The following is a 16271-nucleotide window of genomic DNA, read 5'->3' on the forward strand; positions in this document are numbered from 1 at the left end:
AAAAAAAAAACAAAAACAAAAAAAAAAACAACTGTAGTACATACATACCATGGAATAGTACTCAGCAATAAAAAGGAACAAACTATTGATTCACACCAACAACCTGCATGAATCTCTAAAAAAATTACGCTGATTGAAAAATGCCAGTCTCAAAAGTTTACATACCGTGATTCCACATGTATAACATTTCCTAAAATGACAAAATTACAAAAATGGAGAACAGAATAGTGGTTGCCAGGGAATACAAGTGGTAGCTGGAATGGGAGAAAAGTTGATGTGGTCAGAAAAAAGCAACAGGAGGAATCCTTGTGGTGATGGATGTCTAAAGTCTTACTTTAATAAATTTAGTGTAGTGGTGTGATGTACTATAGCTTTTCAAGATGTTACCATTGGGGAAGCAGGCCAAAGGGCACAGAACTGTTATTTCACACAAGTGCATAGGAATCTACAGTGATCTCAAAATAAAAAGTGTAATTAAAAAGTAGAGTCTCATAGACATTAGGAGTAAGAAGGAGAAAAAAGATAAGTGCTTGAGAAGCCAGAGTGTAAAGAAGAGACTGGCGGCCAATGTGGATGACAACAGGCAGATGATCCCCCAGCATTTCAACTCTGGATTCCCAAATGTGTTTTGCCCAAACGAGCGTCACTAAGACTTCCCAGTACGTTTTTATTACTACTTCAGTTGGCCTTCAAACGTAAAACATTTTGGAAATCTTGTCCAAAATGCCCAGGAAGCAGAATCTGGGAGAATCCAGAGTCCAGTCAAACAAAGCCTTAGCACAGAATGTGGAGGACAGGACAAGCCACCATGCAGAGCTGAACGTGGCTTCATGTCCCCAGCTGGCTATGGCAGCAGCTAAAGGTGAACTAAGCTGAAGATGGAAGCTCACAGTGAAGCAATGAAGCACACGTGAAGATGAAAAATGCTCTTCGAAACACAAAATGAACAGAAACAAAACAATACCATATAAGTAGCTCTACTTATTGGTTAATAACTAAATGAAGGGAAAAACATATTTCAGAACAATTAACGAACTTAAAAACACTCAACAGAATTTATGTCAACTTTCCCCATATTGCATGCTAGGAAAAGTTGCACATCCTATTCAAACGAAGTCCTCAACTCTGAAAAGGTGAAAGGCTCATTATTTTCATACCTCCTACTGTTAGCATTCGAAGTCGTTCCTTGAAAACTGCAAGATCTGAGAGGCAGAGTGGGGTATCATGGGTGAGCGCAGAAGGAAAAAGACAGGTGAGAGTTAGTTTAAAAAAGACCCAAACACCAAAACCCTACAGCATTACTGCAGTAACAGGTAGCACAGACACCATCACAGGGACACACACACATCAAGGGGGAAGTGGGTGGGTTACATAGTCAGGGGATCAATTTCGTTAAACATGGAAATGATTCATAGAACAGCTGGAATAAGGCGAATCAGAAGGAGGGGAGGTTGGCACCCTGACAATGGAAAGCCATCAGGCAGCGTCGTTTGAGAGCTCCTCGTCTCCCTAGCTTCAAGAAGTGGCTGATAACAGCACTTTCCTGGGAAGTCACACAGACCCAAGCAACACTACTTTGAGATGAAAATCGAGGAAAAGAAAATGAAAAAGCCTAATTTTTAGAGTAGTCATTTCTCAGAACTAGATTCAGGCAGCAGACTACACCGTAAGATTTTGAAGAATTCTAAAGAATGGAAGGAGTCCTTGACCTCCCATCTCAAGAAGGCAAACTAGAAGAGAAAGAGCTTGCTGGCTGAAAACAACCCAAGAGCCATAGCTACATCTGCACAGCTAGACACTTCCTTCTACCTGAAAACTTTGCATCAGATTTCTACTACACATAAAAGCTTCCTGAGCCGCTGGCGAAATCAAGATGTTTATCTGGATACACAAAACACACTCCTGACCCCTGTTGTCTGTGCATGTGGGCCTGGGGAACAGGGTCAGGAAGGTAGGCACACACCGGCACACAGAAAGGCTGATGGCTGAGCACTCAGAGCATTGTCACTGAGGATGATTCCTGTGCTGGGACTGCAGAGAAAGGAGCACTTTCTCTGAAGTTAGACTCAGAATCCAAGAAACACAGGCCTCTTTCCTGGGGCTGTGGCAGGCGCTGCAGATCTCCAGTCCTGGGCAAGCCACACAGGGTAACTGCCACCTTCCCCCAGGAAACAACCACTAAAGAACTCAGAGCCAAGTGGCCCTTAAGACAACAGAATATCTAAGTGTTGATATTTTCCTTAAGGCAAGGATGAAGAATCTTAAATTTGCTCCTTCAATCTTCAAAATCAAGACATGAGACCAAACCCAGATACCACAAATGCTCCTGGGGAGCTCTGAGGTGTATGTCAATCACTCTGGAGACTCCAGGTAAGGATCCATACAAGGGAGGGCCTCAAAAGGAGCCTTAAATACTCATTCCCATTCTAAAAAATCTAAAGGCAACATGGAATGTTTACATTCTCGGTACTGAGTATATTAATGTGCTTACTTTTACTTGTACCTTCTTGTATTTTTTAAATAAAAGGCAAACAAAAGACATAAACCAAAGGAGAGTGAAGAGAACAGAAGATATTCTGGTTGTCACATTTTACAGAAAGCACACAGATTTTCCAACACCCTAGTGCTTTGAAGCATTATTGATTACTTCTTGAAGAGTGCAGGTGCTGCGCAGGAGGAGAGACAGAGTGGATGGATATTTGGCCACAGTACTTCCAAGTGAAGCACAGAGGCAGGAATGTTGACCCTGGGAGCTAGGTGACTTGGTTTACCAGTTCCTAGGTATCTCCAGTCAAAGTATCTTCTCAAATGTCAGATGTCTGCTTGGCCAGGTTTCATTCTCCTTGAAGGTGACCATGTTACCCCTGGCTTAAACTACCCTGGGTCTATACTTGGCTTGGCCCCGCCCTCCCGAGTCACTTAGCAAACCTTATCTCCGGCTCCTCAGTTATCTGTAGCACAGCATGCTGCACATAGCAATCAATGTTTACTAAATGAACTGCTCTGTATCACTCCGAAATTCTAAAAGCTAATTAAACATCAACTCTATTTTTAGCTTATTTTTCTCAGCCATCAAAGGAACAAACTGGAGAGCTCTGGAAGGTCAGGATAATGTGTGGGAACGCTGTCATAACTCACTGTGCTGTTAATGACAGCAGGTTGTCAGAGAAAGGCAAGAGCTAAGTAGTTGACATTCTGCCACATTTTTGAACTTCTAAATTAACTTTTTAACTATTTAACTCAAGTTCATTTCCGAAAACGGTATTAGCAATTTGCAAACATCAATGGTAAATGAGAGAGAAGTTTCACACTTTCTTCCCATTTATTTACGTTTTGTTTTTAATTCTCCTTTAATTATGTTTAGATCTTATATTAAAATACATCTCACTGAGCATGGTGGCTCATGCCTGTAATTCCGGCAGTTTGGGAGGCCAACGCAGGCAGATTACTTGAGCTCAAGAGTTTGAGACCATGCTGAACATGGTGAAACCTCGTCTCTACTAAAAATACAAAAACTAGGTGAACGTAGTGGCACACACTTCTAATCCCAGCTACATGAGAGGCTGCAGCAGGAGGATCGCTTGAACCCAGGAGACAGAGGTTGCAGTGAGCTGAGATCATGCCACTGCACTCCAGTCTAGGCAAGAGAGGGAGACTTTATCTCAAAAAAATAAAATAAAATAAAATTTAATTTAATTAGGCCAGGCACAGCGGCTCATGCCTGTAATCCCAGCACTTTATGAAGCTGAGGCAAGTGGATTACATGAGGTCAGGAATTCGAGACCAGCCTGGCCAACATGGTGAAACCCTGTCTCTACTAAAAATACAAAAATTAGCCTGGCATGGTGGCATGCACCTGTAGTCCCAGCTACTCAGGAGGTTGAGGCAGTAGAATCGCTTAAATGTGGGAGACAGAGGTTGCAATGAGTTGAGATCGTGCCACTGCATTCCAGCCTGGGCAACAGAATGAGACTCTGTCTCAAAAACAAAACAAAACAAAACTCCCAAAAAACCCGGTAAAGTACATCTCTCAATCACTTTTGTCACTGTGAAAAGTTATACTATAAAATTTATACAGACAATGGCATTTTTAATTGGGACTCTAACTCAAATGCTACACTTGAAAGATAAAATTGGGCTGGGGCAGTGGCTCTTATCTGTAATCCCAACACTTTGGGAGGCTGAGGTGGGAGGATCACTAGAAGCCAAGAGTTCAAGACCAGCCTGACCAACAAGCGAACCCCCATCTCTACTAAAAATACAAAAATTAGCCAGGCGTGGTGGTACACACCTGCAATCCTAGCTACTTGGGAGGCTGAGGCATGAGAATCACTTGAACCTGGGAGGTGGAGGTTACAGTGAGCTGAGATTGCACCACTGCACTCCAGCCTGGATGACAGTAAGACTCTGTCTCAAAAAATAAAAATAATAATTAAAAAAAAAAAAAAAACAGCAACAAAAAAATTGAGGGCAAGAATTTCCGTTAAGCAAGGGTTTCTAATTGTTTCTAATTAGGCAAATGAGCGGGCCTCACTGTTGGGACTCACTGTCTAGACCTTTCCACACCCTGGTTTTAGTGTTTTGCAATATACAGCCATATCTACCTTGCCACCCCAACCTATGACTCTTCTTCAAGAGTCAGTGGAAAAAGCCTCCCTAAGAGCCCTCTTACTAGAAGACGTTGGGCTGCCACTACCTCCTACCCTGACTGGACCCATTCAGGAATATTGTAACAGGAGGTTGGTGCCTCACTCTACAGGTCTGCAGATTTAGTGTTAAAGAACCTCCCTATAGAATGTGAGTGAAGAGAAATGTGTATTCAATACATCTTATCCAGGCACGGTGACTCACTGCTGTAATCCCAGCACTCTGGAAGGCCAAGGCAGGAGGATTGCTTGAGTCCAGGGCTCCGAGACCAGCCTGGGCAACATAAGAAGACCCTGTCTCTGTTTTTAAAATAAAATCAAATAATAAATAAATAAAATTAAGTATCTCATGTTAGAACTCTCAACCCTCTTTCCCAGGAGACATAGGGTCTATAGTACAGCCTGGCACAAATTAAGATGAGCATCTGGGGATTTACCTGGAACCTGGCCCCTAATTAAACGGTTATTTCCGGCCAGGCACAGTGATTCATGCCTGTAATCCCAGCACTTCGGGAGGCTGAGGTGGGCGTATCACCTGAAGTCGGGAGTTTGAGACCAGCCTGGCCAACATGGTGAAACCTCGTCTCTACTAAAAATACAAAAAAACTAGCTGGGCATGGTGGCAGGTGCCTGTAATCCCAGCTACTTGGGAGGCTGAGGCAGGAGAATCGCTTGAACCCAGGAGGCAGAGGTTGCAGTCAGCCAAGATTGTGCCACTTCACTCCAGCCTGGACAAAAGAACAAAACTCTGTCTCAAAAAAGACTCTAGGCTGGGCGTGGTGGCTCACGCCTGTAATTCAAGCACTTTGGAGGCCAAGGCGGGCGGATCACCTGAGGTCGGGAGTTCAAGATCAGCCTGACCAACATGGTGAAACCCTGTCTTAAAAAAAAAAAAAAAAAAAAAAAAGACTCTGTTCTCCGCCCCCCAAAATTAATTAAAATAAAAAATCACTAGCCCTTTCATCTCAACCATATTTTTATTGTATTCATAACAAGTTCTGTCATGCTGCACTTGAAAGATAAAACTGAGGGCAACAGTGTGTCCATAACATCTGATGGTAAATCCTGACACTCAGGGGCTATTGAGTTTTGTGTCTGTAGAGTTTCTCTTAACTGGCAAGAGTCTACTTGTTAATTATCTTTCCCTATTATTTCAGGGACCAGGAGAATTTCCGAGAAGTGAGGATATAGGTGCCCTAAGCCAGAATTTCCCAAACTTTTAAAAATCGGTCATAAAAGGCCAACTCAGTGCAAACTACAGCATATACTCCACTTTATTAAAAAAACTCAGAGCAGACAAAACCCCCTGCTTGCACTGCAGACCAAACTGGCTGACCACCCAGGTGATCAGCTGGCAGAGTGTTTTCAGAGTGGCATCACAAATGCTCTTTGAGAATGAATGGCTTTGCCAATGGCTCCTGCTCTCCATTCCTGCCCCCTACCTGGAACTTTTCCAACAAGAGACAGAACAAGTTCTGACAGAAGCACCAAGGGCTATGTTCAAATATGGGTATGATCACTGCTCTGGGCCCGTTTTCCCAAGGAGAGGGAGAAACTGTGTCTAAATCCACAGGGAGGTGGGAAGGGCGGCTAAGCCGAGGTATGGGAATAATCCTAGCTCTGGGGAAAAATGTCATGTGACACAGGACATGACCATACAACACGTCCCTGACCCCAGTCTACACACTGGTCGGTCGGGTCACCGGATGGCCACTCAGCCTGTCCCTTCTACTGCCTCATTCCTATGCTGGCAAACAGTTCTTATGGACCCAAACATCCCCCCATACAGAGTCCTCACTTCTTAGTTTGCAAATTCCTGCACTAGATGCTACGCTGGATCCTTAGGGCAGTCTTCGCCATTAACTCCTGTGTGTTCCTGGTCTTCTTGCTTGACCTCTCAGTTATTACCAGAGAGTGGCAGCTACTCATCTCAGAAGATTGCTAATAAGCCCACTCGGAGCAGAGTAAGGTCCAGGCACTACTTTAAGGGGTTCATTCAATTTTGAAACCACCTGAGGAGGTAGGTACCATCACCCCTGCCTTACATGAGGTGACTGAGGATAGAGAGGTTAAGCAACTAGCCCAAGGTCACACAGCCAGTAATAGCGAGCTGGGATTCCAATCCAGGGACTGTGGCTCCAGAGTCCAGGCTCTCTGAAGTTTGAATGAGATGACGGATCTTGAAGTGTTCTACAAACTGTCTAGTGGTCACATTTGACCTGCTGTTTTCTTGAAGACCTGCATACATCAACGGTGAGAGTTCAAGGCCAATTTTCCTACAGATCCAAACGTTCAACAAGTTTACACCATTTCCATTTTATTTGCAGCTGAAGACGTTATTGTGATTTTTAGGTCACACTATTTCTTTTTTTTTTTGAGACGGAGTTTCACTCTTGTTACCCAGGCTGGAGTGCAATGGTGCGATCTCAGCTCACCGCAACCTCCGCCCCCTGGGTTCAGGCAATTCTCCTGCCTCAGCCTCCTGAGTAGCTGGGATTACAGGCATGCACCACCATGCCCACCTAATGTTTTGTATTTTTAGTAGAGACGGGGTTTCACCATGTTGACCAGGATGGTCTCGATCTCTTGACCTCGTGATCCACCCGCCTCGGTCTCCCAAAGTGCTGGGATTACAGGCTTGAGCCACCACGCCCGGCCAGGTCACACTATTTCAAATCCACAGGATTAAAATGCACCTTCCTCCTGAAAAGTGGAGCCTACTCCCTGACTCTCTCTCAGTGGTTCCAAAGGGCTCCTGGCTAGAAAGGCCAGAAGTTTTCCTTCCTCAAAGGACTTCAGGAAGCTTTAGGGCCACTTCTGTATGTTTTAGTTTCTTGGTTTATAAAGTCCTTCTGTCCTCTTACCCGCACCATGATGTTGCTGAATCTGGAACCACAAGCCTCACCGAGTGAAATGCACAGTGAAACCTTGTGATGGCCTGGGAGGAACTATGGAGGTAGGATTCTCAGATTCTGGCTCTGCCTTAGTCATTAATGAGATGGGAAATTACTGGGCATGTTGACAGTGCTTAGGGTTTCTCACCCTTCAAAGACTACGCTGGGTTGGGATCACCTAGGTATGGCTCCTCTTGATACTAGTCTGAAGAGGGAGAGGAGAGCTTTAGAGCTCCCTGGTTATACAAATGTGTACAGTGGGGACGAGGAGCTGAGACAATGCAGGTTCTGACAGGAGAGAGAGAGCTGGTCACTTCACTTGCTCCTCTCCTGTTCAAATGTTTTGCTGCTTGTAGAAAAGCACTCCAGCCAGGCCCAGTGGTTCATGGCTGTAATCCCTGCACTTTGGGAGGCCAAGGTGGGAGGGATCACAAAGTCAGGAGTTCGAGACCAGCCTGGCTGACACGGTGAAACCCTGTCTCTACTAAGAATACAAAAATTAGCCAGGCATGGTGGTGCACGCCTGTAGTCTCAGCTACTTGGGAGGCTGAGGCAAGAGAATCGCTTGAATCTGGGAGGTAAAGGTTGCGGTGAGTCAAGATCTCACCACTGCACTCCAGCCTGGGTGACAGAGCAAGATTCCATCTCACACACAAAAAGAAAAAAAATGAGCATTCCACAGCTCCCCTACCCTGCCTAAATGCAGAGGGAGGTTTTCCTCTAAAGAGGTGGCTTCGAGTTGCAGGTCCCTGCACTCTTTATCAGGGAGTAGCAAGGCTACCAGCTGAAGAGTTTGGCCTAATCGGAGCACCTGAAGGAGACCCCACAAGTCTAGAAGTCTCTGGGGGTAGTGAGCACAGGGGGCTGGAGAGGCTCAGGGCAGACAGGCTGTGATGGGACTGGGGGTGACAGCGGGGAGGATCTCTATACTAAGGGGTGAGCAGTAGGGAGGAAGCTCTAAGACCTCCCGGGGACACTGCAAAGAGAGGTCACTTCTTGGGAGCACAAAGTTGTCATCATTGAATGAAAAAACAGGGTTCAATTAATGCCCAGTCTACAATCCAAACTGGCCCTAATCAATAAAATTCAAGAGGATTTCTCTAAATTCCCTTCCTAAATCTGCTAAAGGGCTGGTATAATGTAAAGGAAACCCTATACTATCTAGGAGTGTTTTTGAAATCAAGACAAAAAACAATTACAAACCATCAATGCCAATTCCAAAGTCGATGATGTTTGATGTTTACTCGATTAATGCTTCATCCCCTCGACATAACTTAGTAATGCCTATAAAGACTGTCTGCACCATTCCTCAAAAGTGCCTGTGACAAGGCTAATTCTATGTCCACCCCAACAGCAGTATTAGGCAGGTAAGTGATCATCAATTTCATCAGCATGCACAGTGTCTATTGTGAACACCCTGGCCATGTAAAAATTAGTCACATCATCATTTCTTTAGTACAGGTTAGCAGCACAGTGACGTGAAGCAGATTAACTCTGCAAAGCAACTACAGGTGAGAGTCCAGCCACAACACCTGCCTCACTTCAGAAGGAGGAGGGGGTGCAGGTGGGACTACCTTTTGGTATCAGTGACAAAACCCCAATTGTGCTCCATACATGCACCTCCCAAAGGCCCTGACCTCCTGACGCTGTGGGAATGCCTTCCAAAGTTTCCTCAGTGTGATCACCAGCAATTACAAATCAGGAGACCCAAACTGCACAACTTGCTCTGGAATTCGTCCCCTAAGGGACATGGCCTCCGGTCAAGGGCAGGCCACACCAGGCTTCAGAAAAGGGCAGCTGTGTCAGCAGTTCCTGAGCAAGGCCTCATGGACATGCCTCACTGAAGGCAGTGCTGCAATGAGATTTGGAAACCTGAAGCCAAAAGAGCTATACTCTGAAGTGCTTCTGATCCACCTGCCCCAGGTGGACAAACTTTTTCCCTGTGCCACAAACCTTTCTGTCCAAAATTTTATTTTCAAATTTTGAGACTTAGACAATCTGGCTGAAAATGTAAGATAAAAATAACTTGACCAAAACACACTAAGGCTGCAATACCGATAAATTTCAAGTGATCAGAACGAAAGGAAACTTAAGAGCCTTTCCCTCCTGCCTGGACATCCTGGCTACCACAGGTCGTGGCACAGCGAGAGGAGCTCAAGCAACGCAGCTGACTGCTCTCAGACCCTCACCAAGTTTGTCTGTGGATGAGATAATGTCAGCGGGCACGGAGGAGTCCAGATCAGCATCCAAAATCCCCAGGGGGTCCAGCTGTGCTACATGGTGCCCTCGTATCTATGAGTGGGCCAACGATGAGAGGGAAGGACACACACAAAAGGACAGGAGAAAAAAAAGAGGGAAGGGGTAAAAAAAAAAAGTAAAATTACATTAAAATTAGCATTTACAGCTTAATTCTCACCCACGTTTGAAGAAACAGTTACTGGAGCATCATCAAAATTTACACAACTAATTCCGAGAGGATCAAGTTTTGCAATGTGGTGACCCCTGACCTGGAAGCAATAACACAAGTAAGTCATTAAGCAGATCCAGTGAGCTGTGCGGAGGGTTAAAAGAGTCAACGTTAGGCAAACCTTTCCCAAAGAGGAACACGTACCAATAAACCCATATGACAAAATTAGTTTTTAAAAGTCTTGGAATAACTTATTTCAAAAGCACTACTGTGCATAAATGTAATTTTATAAAAAAGAGATTAACTTAGGTTATGATAAACTTGGGAGTCTGAAAGGACGTGTCTTGGGATCTTTACAGTTTCCACGGATAAACAGAAATGAGATATGCTAGGCAATTCTTACTCCAATGTGAAGCCTGCCTCAGCTCAGAACACAAACGTTTTGCTAATGTGCCAGGTACAGTGGCACATGCCTGTACTCCCAGCTACTTAGGAGGCCGAGGCAGGAGGATCTCTTGAGCCTAGGAGTTTGAGGCTAAACTGGGTAACACAGTGAGACCTCATCTCAATTTAGAATAAATAAATACATTTTAAATAAACATTTTCCTAAGGAGGAAAATGAAGGCTTAAGTGTTGGCCTTAACTGGGGAGGTGTGCAGGTAAGATGTCAGATTACTAAGAAGGTCTGCCTTTATTATTATATACCGTGAGGAGTGAGGGCTCTGGTCCTGGTGCTCCTGAGTAGGTCAGCACACAGTAGTCAGAACAAAAAAATGCTGCTACCACACAGGCTTAAAACATCTGATCTGAACTATTTAAAAACCAAAAGGAGAAAGAAAATCCCTTCCAATTTAAGAGTCTTTCACAATTTCTTGCTAGCAATTTGAGAAGGGAGCAGCTGCTGGTAAGTCACTGCAAGATCAAGCTGAAGTTGTTACGGAGGCCAACTACGTGCAGGCAGGGATACAGAAACACCACTAGGCCTCCTCCTCATGCAAATGTCCACATGGATAGCACTTTAGGGTAAAAGATTATGGCATTTACAAAACGCCGTGCACCTCCTTGCTAAGGCAGAATACACTTGCCCCAGGGAGAGAGTTTTATTTGCCAGGCCATGGCATGAAGTGCCAGGGATCCAAGGCCTCCCCTGATGTTGCCCCATTACAACACCTGCACTGCTGCCCTGCTGGCAGAGGAAATGGCCCATGCCACCAGAAACCAAAGCACGAGAGAGAAAAGATAGCCCAGGGACATGAGTCCCCTTGTTGCCACCAAAGCAGTGACACAAGAACAGGTGGCAGGGTACTGGATGCCCATGGGAGCTTCCAGAAGGGAGGCACCGGGCTCACTTGTCTCTACCTGTCCTCCTTAGACTATCACAGATGAAGTCTTAAGGTCTGAACTCTGGGGTCTCCCCATGCATCAGGTGGACATTCTAGAAAAACTTTGGTTATTGTGCTCTGGGAAAGGATACGGAGGAAAAGCCCTGTCCTGCTTGACACTTGCCTAATGAGACTGGCCACCAACTGCAAGGCTTTTGGAGAGTTCTCCTGCCCCTCATTGCTCTCTGTAGGCTCAGCTATACCCTCAGCTGCCGCTCCCTGCCTCCGTGTCCCCAAACTCTATAGGTTTTCTCCTCTTACAGTACTCAGTTATTAGCAACTGAGAAGGGTGCATCAACCACCCATCCTTCCCAGCCACTGCTCACTGGCGGATGGGCACTTCTCCTTGATGCCCAGGTAATGACTTGGTTTCCCTGCCCACAAATATTTCTTGCCAACATAGGAAAAGAAGTAAGTAGCCCTTTATGGGGCAGGCATTAGTGGTGCCAGATTCGCTCAAATAGGGCTAGCCTGGTTCCTCTTCTCCCGTGTATTTGCTTTTTTAGCCTCCCAAAGCACCTTGCGTTTGAGGAGGTATAAGTAAAATGACAACGTACACTCAGAAAGGCCAGAGGGCCCATGAGGCACAACCTAAGGAACACTGCACCCTTTCCTGTGTGGACAGTCAGCGCCCGTCTTACCTGATACGCCCTGATGAGAGACTGCACCGCCAGGTGGTCCTCCACGAGCTTGTCCACGTTGGGCTGTGCTTCCACCAGGGACTGTGCATGGGCCACAGCAGCCAGGGAGCCTCGGCTCAGGGGAAGGGGACTCTGGTAGGCAGTGCCCGGTGGGGCTCCGGCATTCGTGTTGCGAAAAAAAATGTCCCATGACTAAAGACAAAGAAGGTACAGGGTTACCTCACTGCTCCCCTAAGTCCAGGATGCATCTGTGGCCACAGAGAACTCTTTGTGAAGGCAAGGCAAGTCTACCATAGGCTGGCTGAGCCAGCTTCCTCCTGTTCTGGACAGTGCAGTCTCTGTTCCCAAATGGTAGGTTTCTCTCAGAGTTCAGGCCCCCTGCTTTCCACTCCTTTTGTCTTCGGAATGCACTTTCTGACCCCCACACCTATAACACAAATGCCCTGTGGCCGCCTTCCATCAACAAACACACCCCAAAGGCCCAAAGCCAAACAGCTCTCCTCAGCTCCCAATAGACTGGGCCCGGGGACAGACCCAGGAAGTAGGTCAGCGGAGACGTTTACTGTCTGAGCCTTCTCCCCAGGCTCCAGCACCTGGAAGGTGATGCTCTTGACCTTCTGTCTATAGGTCTGCAAATCCTACTGGTTCTTCTGTGGGATGCCAGATGCTCACACTGCATCAGACACCTCCCGCAAGACCCCAGAGGCTCAGCACAGCCTGTGAAGAGCCCAGGGTCACCTTGCTCACATCCTTTCACTTCCCTGGACACAAAGCAGAACTTGATCCTTTGTAAGAGGCAGCACTAACCCCATAGAGAAATAATCTCATTGTTACTTCAGAGGGCACTCAGGAGCTAACAGCTCAAGGTGTGGGGTCAGATATCAAAATTCAAATCTGATCTCTGTATTGGGGATTGAAATTCAAATTCAAGATGTAAGCTCTTAGCGAGTTACCTTTCTGTGTAGTTTTCTCATCTATGAGAACAGAAATATATACGTTCTTCATAGGTATGCTGTAAAGACTAAATAGCGTAAAGGCATTAGCACACAGTTTAGCAGGGAGAAAGTACTTCACAAAACTCAGGTGTTAGTATCAGTTTGAAATTCCTTAGTGCTACTATAAATTAATTTACTTATATTCCTACTATTCTTGGTTACTTCATGTCTGAATTATTTGATTTACAGTTTGCAGAGATACTGTGAACTTTAAGTTTATTCATCTCATACAAAAATGCAAGATTTTTAAATATTTAAGAGATCAGACACACTTAAGATTTCACAAAAGTTCACTGTAAAAAGAAAAGCACAAACACCCAGTTTATTTATTTTTATTTGTTTATTTTTTTTGAGATGAAGTCTCACTCTGTTGCCCAGACTGGGGTACAGTGGCATGATCTCGGCTTACTGCAACCTCCATCTACCAGGTTCAAGTGATTCTCCTGCCTCAGGTTCCTAAGTAGCTGGGATTACAGATGCATGCCACCATGTTTGGTTAATTTTTGTATTTTTAGTAGAGATTGGGTTTCACCAAGTTGGCCAGGCTGGTCTCAAACTCCTGACTGCAAGTGATCCACTCACCTTGGCCTCCCAAAGTGCTGGGATTAAAGGTGTGAGCCACTGTGCCGGCAAAACACCAGTTTAAAAAAACAAAACACTGTTTTTCTTTTCTGCAATACATTCTCCAGTTTCTAAAATTCTTCCATCAATAAACTCTGATTAGGCTGTCTTGAAAAACTTGGAAAGGCAAAGGCAAAACTTTATGAGACTTTTGCATTCTCCTTCTAACAAGATGCCACCCAGATGTGCTACTTGTCTGGGATATGGGTGGATACCAAATGGGTCTGTCTGGGTCTGGAGACCAGAGGGTAGAGATGGCTACAGAAACCACAACGTTGGTCCTTAAGGTCTTCTGGTTTTTTCAGACAGGTTCTTTTATAATGCAGGCTAGGGCATGGATGTATGTCACTCAGATGGTCCCACTACCAAGAGCACTGCTATGTACTGCTGCTAGACACAAGCTAGAAAACACACTATGATAACGCACAGACCTGGACCATCTGCTAATGCAGAGGAGTCTGGTCTCTCAGTGAAAACTGTTTTGTGGAATACATTTTTTTCCCTTTCCTTTTTTTTCTTTTTTTAATAGAATATTTAAAACATTCTATAATAAGCATTTTTTTGTTTTTAGTATTCAGAAAAAATAATTTAAAGAAAACCACCATGTGATTGCACAGTATTGTGAATATACTAAAAACCATTGTAGCTGGGTGCAGTGGCATATGCCTGTAGTCCCAGCCACTTGGGAAGCTGAGGCAGGAAGATCACTCAGGCCCAGGAATTCAAGGCCAGCCTGGGCAATACAGCAAGATCCTATCTGTTAAAAACAGAACTCAACTGAATAGCACACTTAAAAATGACTTACTTTTTTTTTTAAGAAACAGGGTCTTGTTGCCCAGGCTGGTCTCAAACAATCCTCTTGCCTCAGTCTCCCAAAGTGCTGGGAATCCAGTTGTGAGTCACCAGGACTCAGCCAAATGATGACATTTATGTTAAGTGAATTATATTTTAAAATGTTTTTACAAGTCAAACTATTTGAGGTTTTACTGTTTTTGCCTTTCTGGTTAATTTCTGGTGTACTGACTGACGTAGAAGAGAGATTTGGGGTTCTCTTCGGGCACCTTCCATAAAACCTATTGTAGAAGCATCTTATACAAATGTAACCCAACAATCAAGAAGGTGAAAAAAGAAGACTGCAAACTTTCCTTTTCTTCCTTTTTTCTGTTTTGAGACAGGGTCTGGCTCTATTGCCCAGGCTGGAGAAGAGTGGCATGATCTCGGCTCACTGTAACCTCCACCTCGAGGGCTCAAGTGGTTCTCCTGCTTCAGCCTCCTGAGTAGCTGGGACCACAGGCACATACCACCAGACATGCTAATTTTTATTAAATATTTTTGGTGGAGATGAGGTTTCACAAGTTTCCCAGGCTCTTCCTGAACTCCTGAGCTCAAGTGATTTGCCCATCTCAGCCTCCCAAAGTGCTAGGATTATAGGCATAAGCCACCACGCCGGGCCTAAACTTTCCTCTTCAGCAGATGCTATCAAAATGTTTGCTAAAGACACCCACATTTTGGCATCTCCAAAGATTCTCTCAATCTTCCACTAAATTGGTTCTCATGAAAACTTAGTGTTTTCCTGTAACATGAGAAAGGCAGTATTTCCACCAGAGAAAAAAACTGACTTACTCTTACAAGAGAAAACAGAGGATGCCTCAGCATCAACTCCCTAGGTAAAGTAAAGGCTGCCCCCCACTCAGTCCATGACTGGTTCTTTCAAGGACACAGGGATCTAAAAGGTGGCTGTGCACAAACACACTGGACACTCTCAGGTACTTCTGACTTCATAGAGCTTTTCCCTCAGGCCTGAGAGCTCCCTCCATTCTAGAAGCAGAGATGACTGGGGCCACAAGCACTGGCCATCCAACCTCATTCTGAAAGCAGAGATGACCAATGACGAATTCCTTGGCCTCTACCCAGGCCTCCAATAATGAGGACCTGACCTAAAAGGAGAAGCCCCTCTAATATGGCAGGAAAGTGGGCAGGAGTCCAACTAGCTGTATCCCACCCCTGCACAGCAAGAACTAACAGCAAGCTGCCACTGTCACATAAAACCTGATCAGGCCGGGTGCAGTGGCTCATGCCTGTAATCCCAGCACTTTGGGAGGCTGAGGTGGGCAGATCACCTGAGGTCTGGAGTTCAAGACCAGCCTAGCCAACAAGGTGAAATCCCATCTCTACTAAAAATACAAAAATTAGCTGGGAGTGGTGGCACAGGCCAATAGTCCCAGCTACTTGGGAGGCTAGGGCATGAGAATCGCTTGAATCAGAGGCAGAGGTTGCAGTGAACTGAAATCAAGCCACTGTATTCCAGGCTGGGTGACAGAGTGAGACCCTATCTAAAAAAAAAAAAAAAAAAAAAAAAAACCCCAAAAACCAAAAACCTAATCAAAGATTTTCTTTACCCCAACTTGCTCCAGTGCTAGAATCTCTACCCTCATACTATGTGACCCACACCCCAAGTCTAGCTGTGGAGACTTACTTAGGTCCCTGGGGCCACAATAAAGTTCATGGATAGGGTATGATCCTTAAACCCAGTAAGCACTGGAGAGCAGCACAACCCAAACTCTATTAAACCCTTAAAACATATTGTCTTGGCCGGGCGCGGTGGCTCAAGCCTGTAATCCCAGCACTTTGGGAGGCCGAGGTGGGTGGATCACGAGGTCAAGAGATCGAGACCATCCTGGTCAA

The 16271-nt window shown here is 45.2% G+C and overlaps 1 protein-coding gene across 5 annotated transcripts in view; it reads right to left on the reverse strand.

Moving 5' to 3' along the window:
• Positions 1-16271, reverse strand: part of OGDH (oxoglutarate dehydrogenase) — a 91976-nt gene that overhangs the window by 44759 nt on the left and 30946 nt on the right. For 2 of the 5 annotated variants that reach the window (XM_017524610.2, XM_017524609.2), the window contains exons 3-5: positions 11971-12162; positions 9730-9832; positions 1158-1202 (exon numbers count right to left, since the gene is read on the reverse strand). In XM_017524610.2, the coding sequence (XP_017380099.1) occupies positions 1158-1202; positions 9730-9832; positions 11971-12162 (340 nt within the window). Of the gene's footprint in view, positions 1-1157; positions 1203-9729; positions 9833-9956; positions 10048-11970; positions 12163-16271 lie in introns of all 5 variants that reach the window. The other 3 variants (XM_017524611.2, XM_017524612.2, XM_017524613.2) reach the window with 3 other exon arrangements.

Source organism: Cebus imitator, unplaced genomic scaffold (genome assembly GCF_001604975.1).
Source record: "Cebus imitator isolate Cc_AM_T3 unplaced genomic scaffold, Cebus_imitator-1.0 Scaffold34, whole genome shotgun sequence".
Lineage (NCBI taxonomy): Eukaryota > Metazoa > Chordata > Mammalia > Primates > Cebidae > Cebus > Cebus imitator.